We start from the raw sequence: 18,748 nt of genomic DNA, 5'->3' as shown, positions 1-18,748 counted from the left end.
CCCTTTAATTACCTTAGCAGTTATCAACCCGCATCCCCCACAAACTCTACTCCCATCACCACACGTACAAATGGGCAAAATATGGCTAATAGTGCTTTTGCCCATTAGTGTTGAAAAAAATATAAATACAGAATAACATTACATTGAAATTACAATACACAGTAGGCAATAAACCCATTGATTGTCACTCTGGTAACCTGTGTCATCAAAAGGAGCACAGGTAGTCACAATGGCAATCTAAAAAAACTGATGTACAAAATAAAATACATTAAAATTAAATAAAAACAAACATTTGCCAAAAAATGCATTCATTGTCAATGTGGTTATCTATACCCTCAAAGTATATATATATATAAGTACTATAGATAAGCACATTGACAACCAGTGGGAATCCTAAAAAATAATAATACACAATTAAATAAAATACAATCAATGTGTATCTTACCTTTGCCAGGCTGAAGATTCATCCTCATCATCTAACTGCGACACCAACACTTGACCCACAAATCAGTGATCCTCATCTTGAAGAACACCATGGTACATAGAGGTCCAAGATCCTCAGTTGCTTGCAGAGGAGTCCCCGTTGAGTTGAACTTCTTTCTTGTCTTATTATCTTCACCCTTGTCTTTTTCCTGTTCTTTAACAGGTCCACGAGATGTTAATCCACCATCTTCTTGGGGTCAAATGAGACGTGACAGGCCTTGTAAAAGGCCTGTCACGTCACTTTGACTGAAAAATGGTACATCCACCAATCCGAATGGTGGATGTACCATGTGATGGCTTACCATTTTTTTGGTGATGTGACTTCACCTTAAAGGGGGGGGAGCATATGCTACCTAATTGGATGGCTTCCCTCCCATTAAGGTGATGTCACATCAGTCCAAAAAAAGAAGGGAAGCCATCACATGGTACATCTACCAATCAGATCGGTGGATGTACCATTTGTCAGTCAAATGTGACATCACAGGCCTTATACAAGGCCTGTCACGTCTCATTTGACCCCAAGAAGATGGCGGATCAACATTTCCTGGACGTAATAAAAAGAGCAGAAAGAAGACAAGGATGAAGACAAGAAAAAAGAATGAAGATCTATTCACCAGAGACTCCTCTGCAAACAACTGAGGATCATGGACTTTTGCACATCATGGTGTTCTTCAAGATGAAGATCATTGCTTTCTGGGTCAAGAGTTGGTATCACAGTTGAATGCCGAGGATGAATCTTCATCCCGACAAAGGTAAGATACCCATTGATTGTATTATATTTGTGTGTATTTTTTTTAGGCTGCCCATTGATTGACAATGTGTTTATCTATACCCCCTTTAATTCCTCCCGGGAGTCCTAACCACACTCCCTGGAGAACTATAACCTTCAACAACCCCCTCAACTACCAACAAACCGGGTAGTGGTGGTTAAACCCTTCATTACCTTAGCGGTTAGCTGCCAAGGGAATGAAGCTCTGTTTTAAATTTTATTAACATAGTATTGAAGCAGGGCGTCTCCAGAACTGAACCACACTCTTTAGGTCCGCGAACCCCCCTGCTTCATGAGGTACAGGTCCCGGATAGGGTGCCGGTATCTCCTGCAAGTTAATTCTCCTGTGTCAAGTGAATAGGACATTTAAACTTGCAGGAGATACCGGTGCCCCCTATGGAGGCCGGGAAGCAGAGGGTCCCGGGACCTGAAATGAATGTGGTTCAGCTCTGGAAACCCTCTGCTTCAATAATATGTTAATAAAATAAAAATAAAAACAGCACAATCGCCTGTTAGAGCTGTGCAGGAAGATGCAGTTCTCTGTGCAGCTCTTCCAGACTGGAGGGATATCGCACGGTAAGATGTTTGAAAAAAAAAATTGCAAAGTCGATTAGTATGACATTTTTGTACCAAACGGTATGTACCAAATGATAAATCTTACGGAATACCATTTTTATACAAATGTCATACCGTGATTTAGAAACATGTAAAACCGATCGATATGGCAGTGATCTTATCAAAGGTACCTGAATAGGCCTCATGGAATTAATCCTTTAGTGGGGCTTTGATTTTGCTTCCGTTACAACTTAATAAGATGCCAGGAGAATGCCATCAATGATTTGTGAAGTCACTTAATTACTAATCCATTTGGATTCAGCTACTTCTGGAATAGCACTGACATTTTCCCCAATGCTGCCGTATATATACCCCCAGTTGAAGAATAAGGGACAGGTTGTGTATTTTCTCCAGCTCAAGCTGATCCAAGAGTAAAGCCAGGATCATAAATGACATTATAAATGTAAGATGGCCTTCTCCCGACTCATGTGTAAGGTGTCGCCTGCTTTGAAATATGTTTTGTATTGAAGATTTATCGGAACTGAGTTTGTTAAAAGTAACGGGCATGCATTTTAGCCATCAATGGGTGATCTCGCTCAGATACTTCAATGCTCAAATCATCTAACTACATTTTTGATCTTCTTCCTCTGCTTATATAACATTTTTCATGTTTGTGTTTTTTTATCCAGTGAACGTGGTAGCATTGCTTCAAGAATTTTGGGAAAGCAAAGAGAGGCGGAGGGCGATTTTCCCAAGTGAAGGACTAGTGTCTTATGAGTCTGTCCCTTCTCCGGATCCTCCATTCGTCTGCTACGTCACTCTGCCGGGGGGAAGCTGTTTTGGTAACTTTCAGGTGAGAATCACAGATTGATTGCAATGTTTCTTGTGTAACAGTCATAAAATAATGCACATCTCTTTGGGATTCTTCTAAAAATGATAATTCAGGTCGTTTACTGTCAAGATGGTCCATATTATACAGAAAATTCATAGATACGGTGTCTAAATTCCTTTGGTTCCTGTGGGATGTACTGTACAATGGATTGATCTGTGACATGGTGCTGCCCCTCCTGCTCCCCCAGATTTACTTAAACATCTAAACTCAATTTAAAAAAAAAGTTTAAAATATCAAATCCAATCTTTAGAACCTTTTAAAACAAAAGTTCAGAGTTAAAGCCGCAGAATAAGAAACGGAGCAGCTCTGAGACCAAGTGGTCAAGTAATTTAAACTGCTTTGCATCATCCTAAACTTCTTTAGTTATTGTGTTTTTTAGAGCAAGGTCATAGAATTTGGTCCCTCCTCCGCCATATTTATTTTTTGTGCTTTTGATTTGGTCTCGTTATATTCCACTAACACTCATTGTTCTACTAACTTGCCACTCCTCTGCTTAATAATTGTTTAAGTTCTGTGCCGTCATGGTCCATAGACTAATACAGCAGTCGGTGTGTGGTCCTGTTGATGTAAAAGCTATGTTCTTTCCAATGTTCCAGGTGCCAGATCTTTTACTCCTCTAATGGGACCCTTGTGAAATGAAGCAGATCAAATTACTGTCTGTGATAGAAAGACAAAAGCAAAAAAAAAATGGATACTGTTTAAATTTTACAGTGTTTGTTGGAGTTCTTCCATAGAAAAGAGAGGATAAAGACTGATATTTACCATGGGGTGCAACTCCATAAGACACCTTTAAGCGCTAGGATGGGTGTTATGTAATAATAGCACCACTAAGTAAATATGGCCCAGAATGCCACCACGAATGTTTTATAGGTTGCAGAAAGGATACTAAAAAAATAAGACCAGAAATTAGATGAAGTATGTGAGAAAAGATTAAAGGGAAGGGCATGGACCCAGAGTCTAGATGCATAAGAAGAATAGGTGCCAAAAATATAAGCATAGGCAGAGTTACACAACATGCCAAAATGTGTGTTAGCCAGCTCCACTGAAACACACAACTACTATATTTCACAACGTTCTTTTTACTTGCTTGTATATAAGTAATAATGCCAGAAGAACAGGGCTTGACTGGCCAATTATGCCCTGGCTGGAAGAGGGTATTTTGTATAGTCTTATTGCTTTTTATAAACATGACAGTCTAGATTTTGTTGAAGTTTTGTTTTCTTTCTTAAATCTTTCTACATTTTTTTTTTGGAAAATAAAATTGCAAACACACTGTAGCCCCTTCTCTCCAACACACACACCACACACACACCACACACAGTACTACAGCCCCCTCTCAAGACCCGCACACACTGCAGCCCCCTCTCAATACATATGCACTACAGCCCCCCTCTCCATACACACACCACACACTCACTACAGCCCCCTCTCCATACACACACCACATACTCACTACAGCCCCTCTCTCCATGCACCCTCTCACTACAGCCCCTCTCTCCATGCACCCTCTCACTACAGCCCCTCTCTCCATGCACACATCCCCCTCTCCATGCACACACACACACTCACTACAGCCCCTCTCTCCATGCACACACACTACATCCCCCCTCCCCATACATACACACAAACACACCTACTCACTACAGCCCCTCTCTCCATGCACATACACTACAGGCCCCCTCAACATAAACACACACTAACTAAAGCCTGTTTTCCATGCACACACACAGCATAGCCCCCCTCTCCATACACACAACAGCCCGTATCTGCACACACACTCTGTAGCCCCATCTCACCCAACACAAACACTGCAGCCCCCTTCTTCCAAAAACACACTCTGCAGCCACCTTCATCCAAAAACACCCACTCTACAGCCCTCCCTCCACACACACACACACACACATACACACACACACACACACACACACTATACTTATACTCAAACACACACACAGCCATTCACCTCCGTCCTCGGTCTCTCTCCTCGGAGTATTAGCCTAGCGGTGAGCAAACTGGAGGCGCGCCCCCCTGGGGGGGTGCACAATTGTTTAGGGGGGGCGCAGGCGGCAGGCAGCGAAACCTAGTGTGCGCCGGCAGATGGTTAAACATTCTGTGTGTAGGCGGCTGTGTGCGGGTGTGCTGGCGGCTGTGCGCGGGTGGCCAGGCGGGTTGGGGCTCTGCGCGGGCTGGCGGCTGTGTGCGCGTGGCTGAAGAAGCTGTGTGCGGGCGGGTGGGCGGCCGAAGACGCTGTGCTGCGGCCGAACGTGATGGTGTGTGTGAGGGGCTGCGGAGGTACGGCGGCTGCAAGAGAGATGGTTCTGAAGAGGCCAGCACGCAAACGACTGCAGGGGAGGAGCACGCCCCAGCGCTGTGACATCGCCGCCCCTCCTTCCAGTGTCTGCCCTGCTCTCCTCAGCTGGCAACCTAATTCCCTGCGATCCGAACACAGCTGACAAGTGAAAGGGTAGGCTGCCACTATTTGAATGTACAAAGGAGTAAAAATTCAACATCATTGAAAACGGAAATAAATAAATAATTTATAAGGCTGCGATTATGCAGCCGAACTGCAGGGCGTGCGCGCGCATCTGTGACGTCAAATTAGCGATGTCGCAGATCTACATGTGCACAAACATATGCTATTGCGCACGCGGCTGCAAGCTGAAATCTCTTTTTTGATTGGACGGCCGCGTCACGTAATGCGGCATTCGCAACCAGAAAACACATTTTGAAAACACTTCAACTGTCGCACGCATTGCAATAGCAAGCGGCGTGACAGTCGCGGTGGGTAAAAGTGTTTTCAGTGTATGCATAGAATTTGTTTGGCCGTGGCGCCGCTCGTGTTTTTCTGTATAATCACAGCCTATATACCGTATAGATTCTATATGGCATACACTGGCGACACACTTTATTGAAGTGTGGCCAGTTCCGCAAGCCGGGAGATTTCCCGGCTTGCAAGTGGCATCCCCTCGGCGTGCCGCGCGTCACCGATGCGCGGTCACGCGTCATCGGGTGCCTGCACCCCCTGCACGCGCGTCCAGGGCTCCCCGAAGGAGCCCTGGTGTCCCGCGATGTGGGGGACGGCGGCAGGGGGTTCCGGGGGACCCGGCGGACCCGGAGAGGAGAGGGGGAAGTCGCGATCGGCGGGCCTCTCCTCCGCTGCTTCGGCGCGCGCCCGGCACCCTCCGGCGCGCGCCAGGTAACTGCTGCGGCCGAGAACGGGCAAATGCTCGAATAAACTCGGCCGCAGCAGTATAGCCTGTCACGGGAAACCAGGCAATTTACACCTTTTTATTTGGATCATACTTTCAGCAAAACAAGTTAATGAAACTATATACCGTTTAATAAAGGTTTTGTTTTTCATGTGATTTTGATTACATCAGGTAGGGAGAAATTTCATGGATGAAAAGCGGGACTCGGCATAAAAAGTTTGCTCACCCCTGTGACTTAGCCTATAATTGGGTTTAACCACAAATATAAATGCAACATCATTTCAGTCGGAGCGTACCTGTTAATTGCCTTTTCCTTATTGAAAAGAGCACATTTTAATGGAGCAAGATTGATGTTCCCAGTATGAAAACCTGGGCACTTTGGCTTGTTGGCATGATAAACAAAAGGAAGGGAGCAGACATGAGAGACACAAGGTCAAGTAAGTGGCCATCACTATGGGTAAGAGAGTTCATTGGGTGAGACAAAAGGGAGAGGTTAAGGAAAGGAGTTTAGGAACAGCTTTTGAGTTAGGGTTTTCTATATATATATATATACATACATACAGTACAGTATATGTATTTCTCAATGGTCTACACACTTAAATTAACCCCCAGGCACATTACCTCCTTATACCTTTCCCAGTCACATTACACCCTCATACCTCCCCAAGACCCATTATCCCCTTTATACCCCCTTCAGGACCTCCTAATACCACCCACCTATGTCAATTAACTCTGTATAACCCCCACGCCCATTAGCTTCTTATACCCCCCAGGTCGAGTACCACCTTATAGACCCTCCAGAACCTCCTATTACCTCCCCCCCCCCTCAGCCCATCACCCTTTTATATCCCTTCTCCAGGCCCATTGCCCCTGTATACCCCCAGGCCTATCCCCCCTTACACACCCCAGGATTTCCTTACACTCCCTCGCCTGCTGCTCATAGCTGCTTATTCCCCCCCACCCCCCTCATGCCCGACCTTCTCCTCTCCACCCCAATCCACTGGGACGGGTGGGGGGGGGGGGGGAGGGTAACGCGCCTGCTTCTCATATTTATCCTGGGCCCAACGATTGCTGTTGGCGGCCCTGGTATGCATTATACAGAACTATATGTTGCGGATATACATCAATGCCTTTCACATTGTAGTGCTATGAATTTGTTAAATTGTATCTGTGTTAGTAACATTCAGCAGGCATGTGTCCCAGAGACCTGCAGCCCAATGATCCATCATACTGTATGTACCGTATCTCACTTTATGGCAGCAATGAAATGTAGCAAACGCCAAATGCATTTCTCTTATTTCAAAAGGATCCTAGACGGAGTAATTTGAGCATATTTAATTGAATGTGTTTGTAGTTAGTATATATATATAGTATAGATGGATGTGTAGATATGTACTATACAAAATGCACGCTCACAGCCTATATTGCCATTTTCCGTGCTCCGACCTTTCCTAATTCATTAACCAGAACAACATGTGAAACATTTACTGGCACATTTGGTACTATTGTGCAGAAAAATCCCAAGGCAGAGCACCAACACCATTGTGTTACCACATGCAAGAATAGTGATTCTCATGCTAGCATAGGTGCAAGTATCTATTTTAAAGAACACCTCTTTCAAGCACTAATGCCATCGTTTAAATATGTTCCAAAGCCACAGTTTTCATTCCAGTATACAAGCAGCAGTTTTAATGGGTTTGTATTTAAAAAATGCACTCATTGAGCCGTGTATATATACATTTTAATACTTATTCATCAAAGAAACTATTTTTAAACACAAACACTGCTCTTTAATCTAAAGCCAAAAAACGTTTTTTTGATGTCCAGCAGTAGGGAACAATAACTGCTGAGCGTTGTGTTTAAAAGTTTATAAAACAAAAGAAAGATACATATGCTGATCTCCACAGACATATTGGGGCCTATGCAGAGAGCAGCGCTATTTCGAAATTCGCCATTTTTTGGAGAAAATCGCGCAGAAAGCAGCAGAAAATGGCGAGTTCCGAAAAACGCGCCAATTTTTCTTTTCTATTTGTAAAACTCGCCTCGCGGCTGGCGAGAACCTCAATCTCGCCAGTTTTAAAAATATCCGTATGCAGAGAGGCGCGAACGGCATCTAGCGGCTGTTCGCGCCAATAAAATGGCGCGATTGTCTCCGTTTTGCCTCGCCAGAAAAAACTGCCGCTCGCGGCCATTGCAAAGGGAAAAAAAAAGGCGCGAATTTGTTTTAACACATTTCTGAAGCGCGCATCTCGCCAATTTAAACTCGCCACACGCATCCATGTTAAACATAGCAGAATTCGCACTTTTCTGCATATGGAGATTAAAACTCTCCAAAAAAGCTACTTTTTAATAAATTCGCCAATTTTAAAATTCGCTGCTCTCTGCATAGGCCCCATTATGTGGAGTTTTAGTATAATTTGCTGTAATATAACTTGCATATGATATTGCAACTTTAAGTCTGTAAAATGTATCTTTCAATAGAACAACGTTTATTTTCTATACGCCTTACAAGGCAAACGTTTTATCTTGAATGTATTATAGACAGATTGTCCTTAACTGCGGTAACAACCTTTCAAACATTTGTCTCACGAAGATGCCTTTACTCAAGTCCTGGGAAAAGGGAGAGATCATGCAGTTGCCTAGTTGTACTTAAGATAAACATGTTAAGCCTAAAAGAAATTATATTTAATACATTCCAGAGGGCAACTTTCCTTTATGATAGGTCTAGTTTTCCTGATAATTGTTTCATTGTAGCATTCTCTAGGGGACTGTTAACATCATTGCACAGTATAAGAAGGATTCCTTGAATTAAACATTTTTGTTTAAAAAGCATAACATGTCTGTTTGAACTCACCATTATAAAATGTGAGAGCAATAAAAACAGATTTAAAACTGAGTAATGCAATAATGGAGTCTTATACAAGAAATACCATTATCACTGGATACAGTTTCACGACATGCACCATTACTAGTCATCACAACACGAACATTTAGCATAGGTTGAACTTGATGGACATACTGTATGTCTTTTTGCAACCTCATCTGCTATGTAACTGTAACATATGAATGCTTAGTGGATTAGTGTAAAAGATGTGGGTATACACCGAAAATAAATAGATCTACAGAATATTCAAGCACAACTATGTAATATGTCACTGATATGAAGTATATAATAATCATCATTGGCTAATTTCCAGCCTGTTGAAACGTACACAAGTAAATAAGCATTATAATCATTTTTGCATATAATGTATATCAAACTTCTAAGATTATATCAACTAATTCACGGAAAAATGTGTAGTCGGTCCCAAGACAATCATGTAGTACTAGTTGTTTTTTTAATGGTGATTATGCTTTTTGTGACATGTAAAAAGAAACATTTAGGTTTGTGTGCTTGCCTGATCTAGCCTACTGAAAAGTGTCGTTTGAAGTTTTTATGAATATAGAATACTTTATTTGTGGTTAGATTGTGTTGGGTGAGTGACTTATCCACTAATCCTTCCATCTTCTACTGACAATATATATTATAGGTCTATGCTTTAAAAAATATTTCTATGCCGTTTCTGGCTGTCTAGTAAATCCTCCAAACCACATGGTATGGTCATGAAACTGTACAACAATTTTCATTTCCCACAGTAAGACCTACACTAGCCCCAACTGATCTGACTTTTGGCTCCCCTCTTCCTGAACTCAGCCATTCAGCTACTTATGATTTCAGCAGATGTTTCTGCTTTTAATAACATTGGGAATGGTTTTTTTGTTATTTTTGTTTCCTTGCACATTATTTTCACTTGGGGCTGCTCCCTTGTCTTATATCTTGTCACGTTTACGTCTCTATTAAGTGTTCACAATGTTTATGTAATCAATGTTATCTAGTAGGCTTGCTCTGCTTCCACTTCCTAATAGAATAGATGAAGGATTTGAGCTTCCACAATATCCAGCTATATTGGCCTGCTTAGATATAAAGCTACTCTTTATATCTCAGTGCAGTAAACAAGGATCATTTCTGCTTGCCTATGTGAATTAGCTCCCCCTGGACTTAGATGGTATTCAGGAGGTTTTTTTTTTTTTAAATGCTACTGTGTAAGGAAAAGATATCCCATATGTCAATTAAGTTATTGTTCACTCTTTGAAGAACCATCAGTCAAACTGCACATAGAACACAGGAATACATCTTATTCAAGTCAATAGGCGACAGTATAAGGCGTATTCCAGCATGAGAAGGTGTCTTATGGCAGAATATTGCTTAGCAAATATGGGCCAAAATGTTGTATGTAATGTATATGCTTGTGTAAATAAACACGATTGCATACACAAGTGCATTTGTGAACTTTAATTTCGACTATGAGACTGACAGGTCTCGCTCAGCATGTTGCAACAGTGCACCCATGGTCATTATTATCATTATGAGAGTGCTACTCATACAGTTCTGTACTGCATATACAGTATGATACAACTTCTATGGTATTTATGTAAGGACGTGTATTAGAGAAACACCTAAACAAAATCAAAGGACTTCCAAAGGCAAACTCATTTTTGCATTAATGCTGCACCTAATGACAGTCGGTACCAGGGATCAGACATGCTGTGCATGATTCCAGTTCAGGGAAATAAGTCAAGCAAAAGTCAGCTCCATTGAAATGTGTTAATTAGGGAGTACTTAAATGATAATACGTACCCTAGCTGAGCATGGCATGGCATGGATAGTTTTACATGGGATGGCAAGATGAAGATAATAGGAACAAATTAAAATGTTCACTAGTTTTAGATATTCCATCCAGCCACTAAATCAGACAAATGGGATGTTTCCCAGGGGAAGTCTGCGTGGCTGCTCCATCCCAGCACCTGCATAGACTGTGTGGCTGCTCCATCCCAGCACCTGCATAGACTGTGTGGCTGCTCCATCCCAGCACCTGCATAGACTGCGTGGCTGCTCCATCCCAGCACCTGCATAGACTGTGTGGCTGCTCCATCCCAGCACCTGCATAGACTGTGTGGCTGCTCCATCCCAGCACCTGCATAGACTGTGCGGCTGCTCCATCCCAGCACCTGCATAGACTGTGTGGCTGCTCCATCCCAGCACCTGCATAGACTGTGTGGCTGCTCCATCCCAGCACCTGCATAGACTGTGTGGCTGCTCCATCCCAGCACCTGCATAGACTGTGCGGAACCCATATAATTGTTTATGTAACAAAAGGTTGAATTGTCAAATTCCAAGGTTCCTATGGTGAAAGCAACAAATGTCTTGTTTTTACACCCATGAACTTGTGCACAACTGAGCAGCAATGACATCTGCTCCTTATTAGCATGAAAAGCAGAATACGTTTAAAAAAAGTAACAGGGGGCACTAGACCACATTAGTGACATTTTCATTTACTTTTTGATGAATGACAGCCTCTCTTTTATCTTTTATCTTTTTCTTTCCACTATATTCTATGAACGTGGTTACCAACATCTCCTGTCTCTGTTTAATGTAAATAAGTGTGGTGAGGATGTGTTATCACAATGTGATACCCATTTCACTCAGTGATTTGAACTTCCTCAGATGTACCCCTGAGGGAGCGCAAATCACTGAGTGAAATGCTTAGAGTTGAACACTTTGACAAAATAGAAAAATCCATGCGTTGGACAAAACAGAAATATTACACCAAGGCCAGTAAGGCGGACTCCCTCCTAGCAAACAAATTAAACAAACTCAAGACCATCTCAAATATTGAACAGATTAGAAATACAGAAGCTTGGAATCCTTAGTTTCAAACCCAAAACAGATCGGAGCGAGCTTCCAAGAATATTTCCATAAGCTTTATAATATTCCAAGGCCTTAGGCGGGACGAAATAGGGAGCAATCCACGAATATTTAGAAATGGGTGACTGACCAAAATGTTGGATATAGATAGATAAAAATTGGAGAGTCCCATTTTATTAGATGAGATATTGGAGACAATGAAGGCTTTTAAAATAATAAGTCCCCAGGCCCAAATGGATTCCCTAATGGTACTATAAAAAATTTGCCCCAGCCGTGGCACCTCACCTGCGGGAGGTATTTAACTCTCTTATGGTAGGGGAGAGCTGTCCCAAGACTATGACACAGGCACATACTGTGGTCATTCCCAAACAGGGCAAGGACAAAAAAAACTGTGCTAGCTACAGGCCTATTTCCCTTCTAAATTGCAACCAGAAAATGTATGCAAAGATCTTAGCCAATAGATTAGCAGGATTCTTACCACGCTTGATACACCGTGATCAGGTTGGTTTCAGACCAAGGAGACAGGCTTGGGATAATACGAGAAGAACTATAAATATTATATACCATATTAATATGATTAAGCCTCCAAAGATATTGTGTGCCTAGACGCCGAGAAGGCCTTTGACAGGATTGACTGATTTTTCTGTTTGACACACGAAGGGCCTTCAATTTCTGAGACCGGTTTATTACTGCTATTAAAGCATTATATACCCAGCCATCAGCAAGCTTCAAAGTAAATGTTTACTATTCGGAGCAAGTGTTGATCAATAATGGCCCACACCAGGGTTGTCCCATGTCCCCACTAATATAGGCTTCCCATTTAAGATCTAATACAGGTATTTCAGACATTATTGTGGGCAAAGTAGACTATAAGGCTGCATATATACGGACAACATTTTATTAATATTATCAAACCTATGATATCACTCCCAAATCTTTTCTAGGAATTGAACTTTGGATAATTGTCAAACTTTAAAATCAAAGATACAAAATCAGAGGTAGTATACCTAAATATACCATCCCATATAGTGAAGGTCTTACAATGGAACTTTAATTTTAAGGAATTTGTCTCTCACATTAAGTACTGTGCCTAGGCGTCAATATTACTCCTTCTTTGAATATGCTGTTCCAGGCCAAATTCCCACTACTCTTTAAAAAAATATTTAAACACCTTGCGGAGTGGAAAGACTACCATATTTCGTGGATTGGTCTCATAGCAGCAGTCAAGATTAATGCATTGCCGAACTGCTGTATCACTTCCACTCTCTCTCTCCATTAAGATTCCTAGGGGTAACTTGATCAAAGTACAGAGGGTATTTATGAAATGTATAAAAAACCATCGCCGACCAATGGTGATGGAAACACTACTTCAGAGGCTCAAAGAGGGTAGGGGCCTAGCTGTATCTAACATAACCTGATATTATAAGGCAGCTCTACCAGGGCAATTGATTTACTGGCACATTGATGAAGGGATAAAAAGCTGAGTGGACCTTGAATCCAAAATGTACAAACCAGGTAAACTGGCTGACATCTTATGGTTCCCCAAGAACGCCAGATATAAGCATAGTCACCCAATTATTTCAGTTATGTATAATCTGATCTTTGTAACAATTATATAGAGATGTTAGTGGTATCCTCACCTTGGATTCCCATTACCCCAATAAATCGACTTTCCCCTAGGCCTGATAGAGTGCAGTTTCAAAAGAAGGAAGGAAGCCATTCTCCTGAGATTTAAAAATATCACACAAGGAAGTAAAATCATATCTTTGACATTTGTAAAAGAAAACAGTACCTCCCCAATCAAGAATTCTGGCCATACATACAACTTCGAAATTTCACTAATGATAGTCCCTTGAGGGTTGACCTTAGTCCATTTGAAACTTTATGTGTTGATGCCCAAGAGACATCTAGTGTCATGTCCATAGTTTATAAATTGTTAGCGCCTATACAGGTGCGCCGACGAGTATTCTAAACTTGCCTTAAACTTGCCTTGGAAAATCTGGGGCTATCACCAACAAAATCCAGGTACATGCTGGGTACATGCTGCAAACATTTCAGTGACATTTCTGCAGAGACTAATGGCCCATCGGATTAACACAGCTGGGGTCCCTGGCAGTCCCATTTAGTTTTAATGGGACTGCCAGGGACCCCCACTGTTAATCCGATGGGCCATTAGTCTGTCTGCAGAAATGTAACTGAAATGTTGCAGCATGTACCCAGTATGTACCCAGCATGTACCCAGCATGTTCCTGGGTCTTGTTGGTGATTGCCCCAGGTTTGTTTTAGAATACTCGTCGGCACTACAGTAAGTAATGAACCAAAAGATAAGTATATGTTACTATGGGAGGGAGAACTGGGAGGAACCCTTGATTCTGACGATTGGACTGATATTTGGGAGGCCGCAGCATGATTCTTAATCTGTGTCACCACAAAGGAGACCTCCGGTAAAATTCTCTATTGGTATTACCTCACTCTGTCCAAGTTACACAAGATTTCCCCGGCCTGCTTCCCTCTCTGTTGGCAAGGATGCAGCCAGGTAGCTTCCATGACACATGTATGGTGGTCATGCCCCTAACTCACTAGACTGTGGAATCAAATTTTCCATGTGTTGGCCCTATTAACAGGGGAGCGGACACTGCGAGATCCATGATTCGTTTCGTTGGGCAGACCAATCTCGAACAAAGATAGGCATACCCGAAAACTAATCTCCCACATTTTAATAGCAACTAAATGCATAATAGCAAGCAACTTGAAATCCCCTAATGCACCAACTTTGCGCCAGATAAAGAATAAGATTTGGGAAGTGTTGGCTACCAGTTACCGCAGCCGTTGGATGGATCCCGTTTTTTTGGCGCCAAACTCAAAATTTGTCTTGATTCCTCTGGTCCCGGAAGTAAGCTGCTTCTCCGACAGGTTGAGATTTTGATTGCCTGTCTCTAACCTACGCGTTTCTCCTGTCAAAGGCTTTGAATATCACTTGCGCTCCTGCTCCAGGGTCAGTCAGTATAATGCCATCTAACAGGTGGGCGTGTAGCTCCGACTCCTCCGACTCGTCGCCTACTCGTCCTCTCCTGATGACGTCACGACCAAACTCCCTCAGGTACAGTGTCCACGCTGTGCCACAAGCCTACGCGTTTCGAGACTCAATATCGCGGGTTTCTTCCTCGGGGTGTGTACTAGAGGCTGTTAGAAGGCTATTTATGCCATCCAGAAATTGATAACAGATGGTCATTGTAATACAACCATCATAATTGTTTGAGCATTCTTTTAACTTCGTCATATGTTCATTAAGACACTAGATAATTGATAATTCAGACATCACTTTAACCTTTAACATGATAGGGATACATTGGGTTTAATTCCTAATGTTGGTAGGGATACATTGGGTTTAAAATCTATGGACTCAATGTAGAAATGTACTGTTAATGCTAGATTAATGGAAAGCTATGTTTGTAGATGCTGTGTTTCAATATCTGATCTAATTTCTTGTTCATATACGAGTTATATGTCCCACAATATGACTTTGTAATATGCATTTTTAAGCTAACATCTCATTGTATATTAAAGGTTAAAGTGATGTCTTAATTATCAATTATCTAGTGTTTTAATAAACATATGACGAAGGGCAGTCCACCATGGAGCCACTACGGAGTGTATTTCCATATGAAGATAGTTAAAAGACTGCTCAAACAATTATGATGGTTGTATTACAATGACCACATGTTATCAATTTCTGGATGGCATAAATAGCCTTCTAACGGCCTCTAGTACACACCCCGAGGAAGAAACCCGCGATATTGATTCTCGAAACGCGTAGGATTGTGGCACAGCGTGGACACCATACCTGAGGGAGTTTGGTTGTGACGTCATCAGGAGAGGATGAGTAGGCGATGAGTCGGAGGAGTCTGAGCTACACGCCCACCTGTAAGATGGAATTATACTGACTGACCCTGGAGCAGGAGTGCTAGTGATATTTCCACCAACTAAGGCTTATGTCCTAGTTATATCTTGTAAGTAGGATTTCAATTGTTTCACTCGACAGAGTCAAGTACCTTTTTTTAGCTATAGACACTACCTGTTCTGAGAAGGACTGAAGAATCAGTGCATTTTTAAATAAGTATCTATGCACATATTCATGTGATTCAATGTGCAAGTGTATCAGTGTATGTTAAGGTTAGACTGTTTGGTACATTCATTTTATAATTATCTAATTGAGTGATTTATTACATTTTATATGATTCATCTATCTCTGTCATTGTCCTGACTATTAGTCATTTGCATATCTCAAGGATAATACACTTTAGTGGCATGTTTTGTGTCTCTCTTCTCTCCTATTTTTCTGAGGTATAAAGATCCACAATTGGGATAAAAGAGTAAAGACAAGCTTCAAAGGAATTTATTTAACTCTGCTATCCAAGTGCCAGAAAGGTCTGCTTTCCACAGTGATCTAAACTGGTTGCCAGACAGCCAGTCTCTTTTCAAGGCAGCTTATTGGACTTCCACATACGGGACTTATAAGGTTCACTGTATATATTTGTTGTATATCTTGTTGTGACATCAGCGCTTTTTGCACTAATTTAGCACATACTGTATGATAAGGGCGTTTTAGGGAAGACCTGTTTCAGTCTTGTATTCTCCTGGAGAATGGGATGTAGTTCCATGGCGATCTTGCGAAGGGCTTCTAGGTGTGGGTTATATGTGACCACCAAAGGTACCCTGACGCTTGTCTTTCTTTCTGTATTCAAGGAGATTACTTCTTGGTATTCTGGTGGCTTTGTGGATTTGCTGGTCTACAATTCTGTGGTTGTATCCACAGTTTATGAAATCCAGATCTCAAGGCTGTAATCCGTTGGCTTCTGTCTGCTGTATCGGAGCATATCCAGTTGTATTGTATGGCTTGACTGTAGATGGTTTCATTCTTAGTGTGTGTGGGGTGGAAGCTGTTGTCTCTCAAATAGCTGGCTCTGTATGTAGGTTTGCGGTCTGTAGTTGGTTGTTTTTTTATAGTAATGGTGGTGTCTAGGAAATGTACATCGTCCGGGGAATGGGTGAGTTTGAGGTTGATGGTCGGGTGGAACGTATTGAAGCTTTCATGGAACTGTATGATGTCCTGATCACCAGAGGTCCAAATCAGGAGGATGTCATCGATGTACCGAAGGTATGTAAGGGAATTCAAGTGACAGGTGGAAAGAAAGTCACTTTCCAGTTTTGTGCAGAACAGATTGGCATACTGTGGCACCATCCAAGTGCTCATAGCAGTCCCGGTTGTCTGGAGGTATGTGTCATTTCCAAATGTGAAGTAGTTATGGGTCAGAATAAATTCGATGCATTTATTCACCATCTCTGAGTGGATCCTGCTGTCCCAGAAAGTATCTGCAGGCTGAAATCCCATCTTCATGGGGGATATTTGTGTAGAGTGATTCTACATCATGGTTGCTAGTAGTGTTCCTGTTGGGAGGGGGTCAATGGTATTAAGTTTGTTTAGCAGGTCGGTGGTGTCCTGGATATAGTTGGGTGTGTTCCTGACAAGTGGTTTTAGAATGCCTTCCACCCAGCTAGAATTGTTCTCAGTCAGTGTACCAGATCCAGAGATAATAGGGCGCCCAGGGTTACCCTCTTTGTGAATTTTAGGGAGCATGTAGAATGTTCCAGGTACTGGGTTACCTGGAATCAGTCCATAATTTGTTCTCGTGTGAATCGGGAGTGTTTTAATGATCCTATTGAGTTCTTTCATTTATTTTTTTGTTGGATTCTCCGGCAGTTTGGTGTAATACTTTGCATCAGAGAGTTGTCTGTGCGCTTCCTGTAGGTAGTCTGTGGTGTTCATTATGACTACTGCTCCTGCCTTGTCTGCAGGTTTGATTGTTATGTTGTGGATGGCCATTAGAGATTCTATGGCTTTCCTCTTGATCAGTGTTAGATTATACGTATGTTCCTTTCTTTGTCCAGGGTGGTGGATTTGGCTCTGTGTCTAAAACGTTTGATGCAGCGGTCCAGTTTGGGGTTGCGCCAAGTCTGTGGGATCCAGTTGGACTTTTGCCTCTTCCTGCTCTTGTGCAGCGGCCTTCCTTCTGCAGTGTTGGCACACTCTTGGTTGTGTCTGTCATGGAAGAACTCCTTAAGGCGCAGTCTTCTGAAGAACTCTTCCAGGTCACTGCACAGCTCAATCTTGTCCATGGGCTTGGTAGGGCAGAATGTGTCCCTTCGATAATAACGAGGACTTTGCTTGATTTGGTGTGTAGTCTGAGATGTTAACAGTGCAGTTCTGCTGTTGGAGATTGTCTCTGATTGTATTGTTTGTGTTTGTGATGGCTGCTGCAGAGTATCCCATTCTCAGCCTCAGTCTGTAGAGTTTCTTTTCCCTGTTGCTAATTAGACCCTTCATGAGTCCTTTATAGAATGTTTGGAGTTCTCTCCATGTGTCTGTGTGTATTTCTTGTGTGTTCAGGATGCAGTCTATCTTCTCTTTTGTTTTTTTTGCTGTTGCTGTAACAGATGCTACTGTAATTAGCTGGAGTCTCCCACCATCTATTTTTGTTGAATGCTAGAGCTTCTGCAGAGAATAGCAGAGATTGTGGGTTATGATCCTGTTGGGCCTGACACCAACTGGGTCATCACAAGGGACATTAGACTTGTCAGTATTGGTCTTATGGAAAGATTTTATGAGGTGTGGGTAGTGACTCATTTAAATATACTTTGCATATCTCATTAGAATATACCTCAGGTGTGCTCCTTTTTGAGCACAGGTGTTTCTCCCTATGTAATTTGGAGGGAGGTTTGATGGGATATATATACACAACTTGAGACTCTATTAAATTATATTTCTCTTCCCTATTTCATGCTCTGGAGGGAGCTAGAACCACCGTAAGATCATTCCGCTTCAAAACAAAGTACAATCTGTGCGGATAGTGAAAGGTGATGCTGCTGTTGTGCCTACTACTCACGGCAAGTATACGTGGAAGTACACTTACACTAGGCAATCAATAAACCCCCAGTTAAGAGATTTTAAATGCGAACAGAAAGTTTAAGTCAGCATAAAGCCCCTGCTACTAGTAGTACTTCTGAAACGAAAAATGCTTATGTAGAAAAACATA

At 42.2% G+C, this 18,748-nt stretch overlaps 1 protein-coding gene across 5 annotated transcripts in view; it reads left to right on the top strand.

Annotated features, from left to right (window-relative positions):
* LIX1 (limb and CNS expressed 1) overlaps window positions 1–18,748 on the top strand; it is a 192,501-nt gene that overhangs the window by 30,815 nt on the left and 142,938 nt on the right. For all 5 annotated transcript variants that reach the window (XM_075593399.1, XM_075593394.1, XM_075593389.1 and 2 more), the window contains exon 2: window positions 2,497–2,660. In XM_075593399.1, the coding sequence (XP_075449514.1) occupies window positions 2,497–2,660 (164 nt within the window). The remainder of the gene's footprint in view (window positions 1–2,496; window positions 2,661–18,748) is intronic.

The sequence above is a fragment of the Ascaphus truei genome, chromosome 1 (assembly GCF_040206685.1).
Source record: "Ascaphus truei isolate aAscTru1 chromosome 1, aAscTru1.hap1, whole genome shotgun sequence".
Taxonomy (NCBI): Eukaryota; Metazoa; Chordata; class Amphibia; order Anura; family Ascaphidae; genus Ascaphus; species Ascaphus truei.
This window is presented reverse-complemented; position numbering and strand designations above follow the sequence as displayed.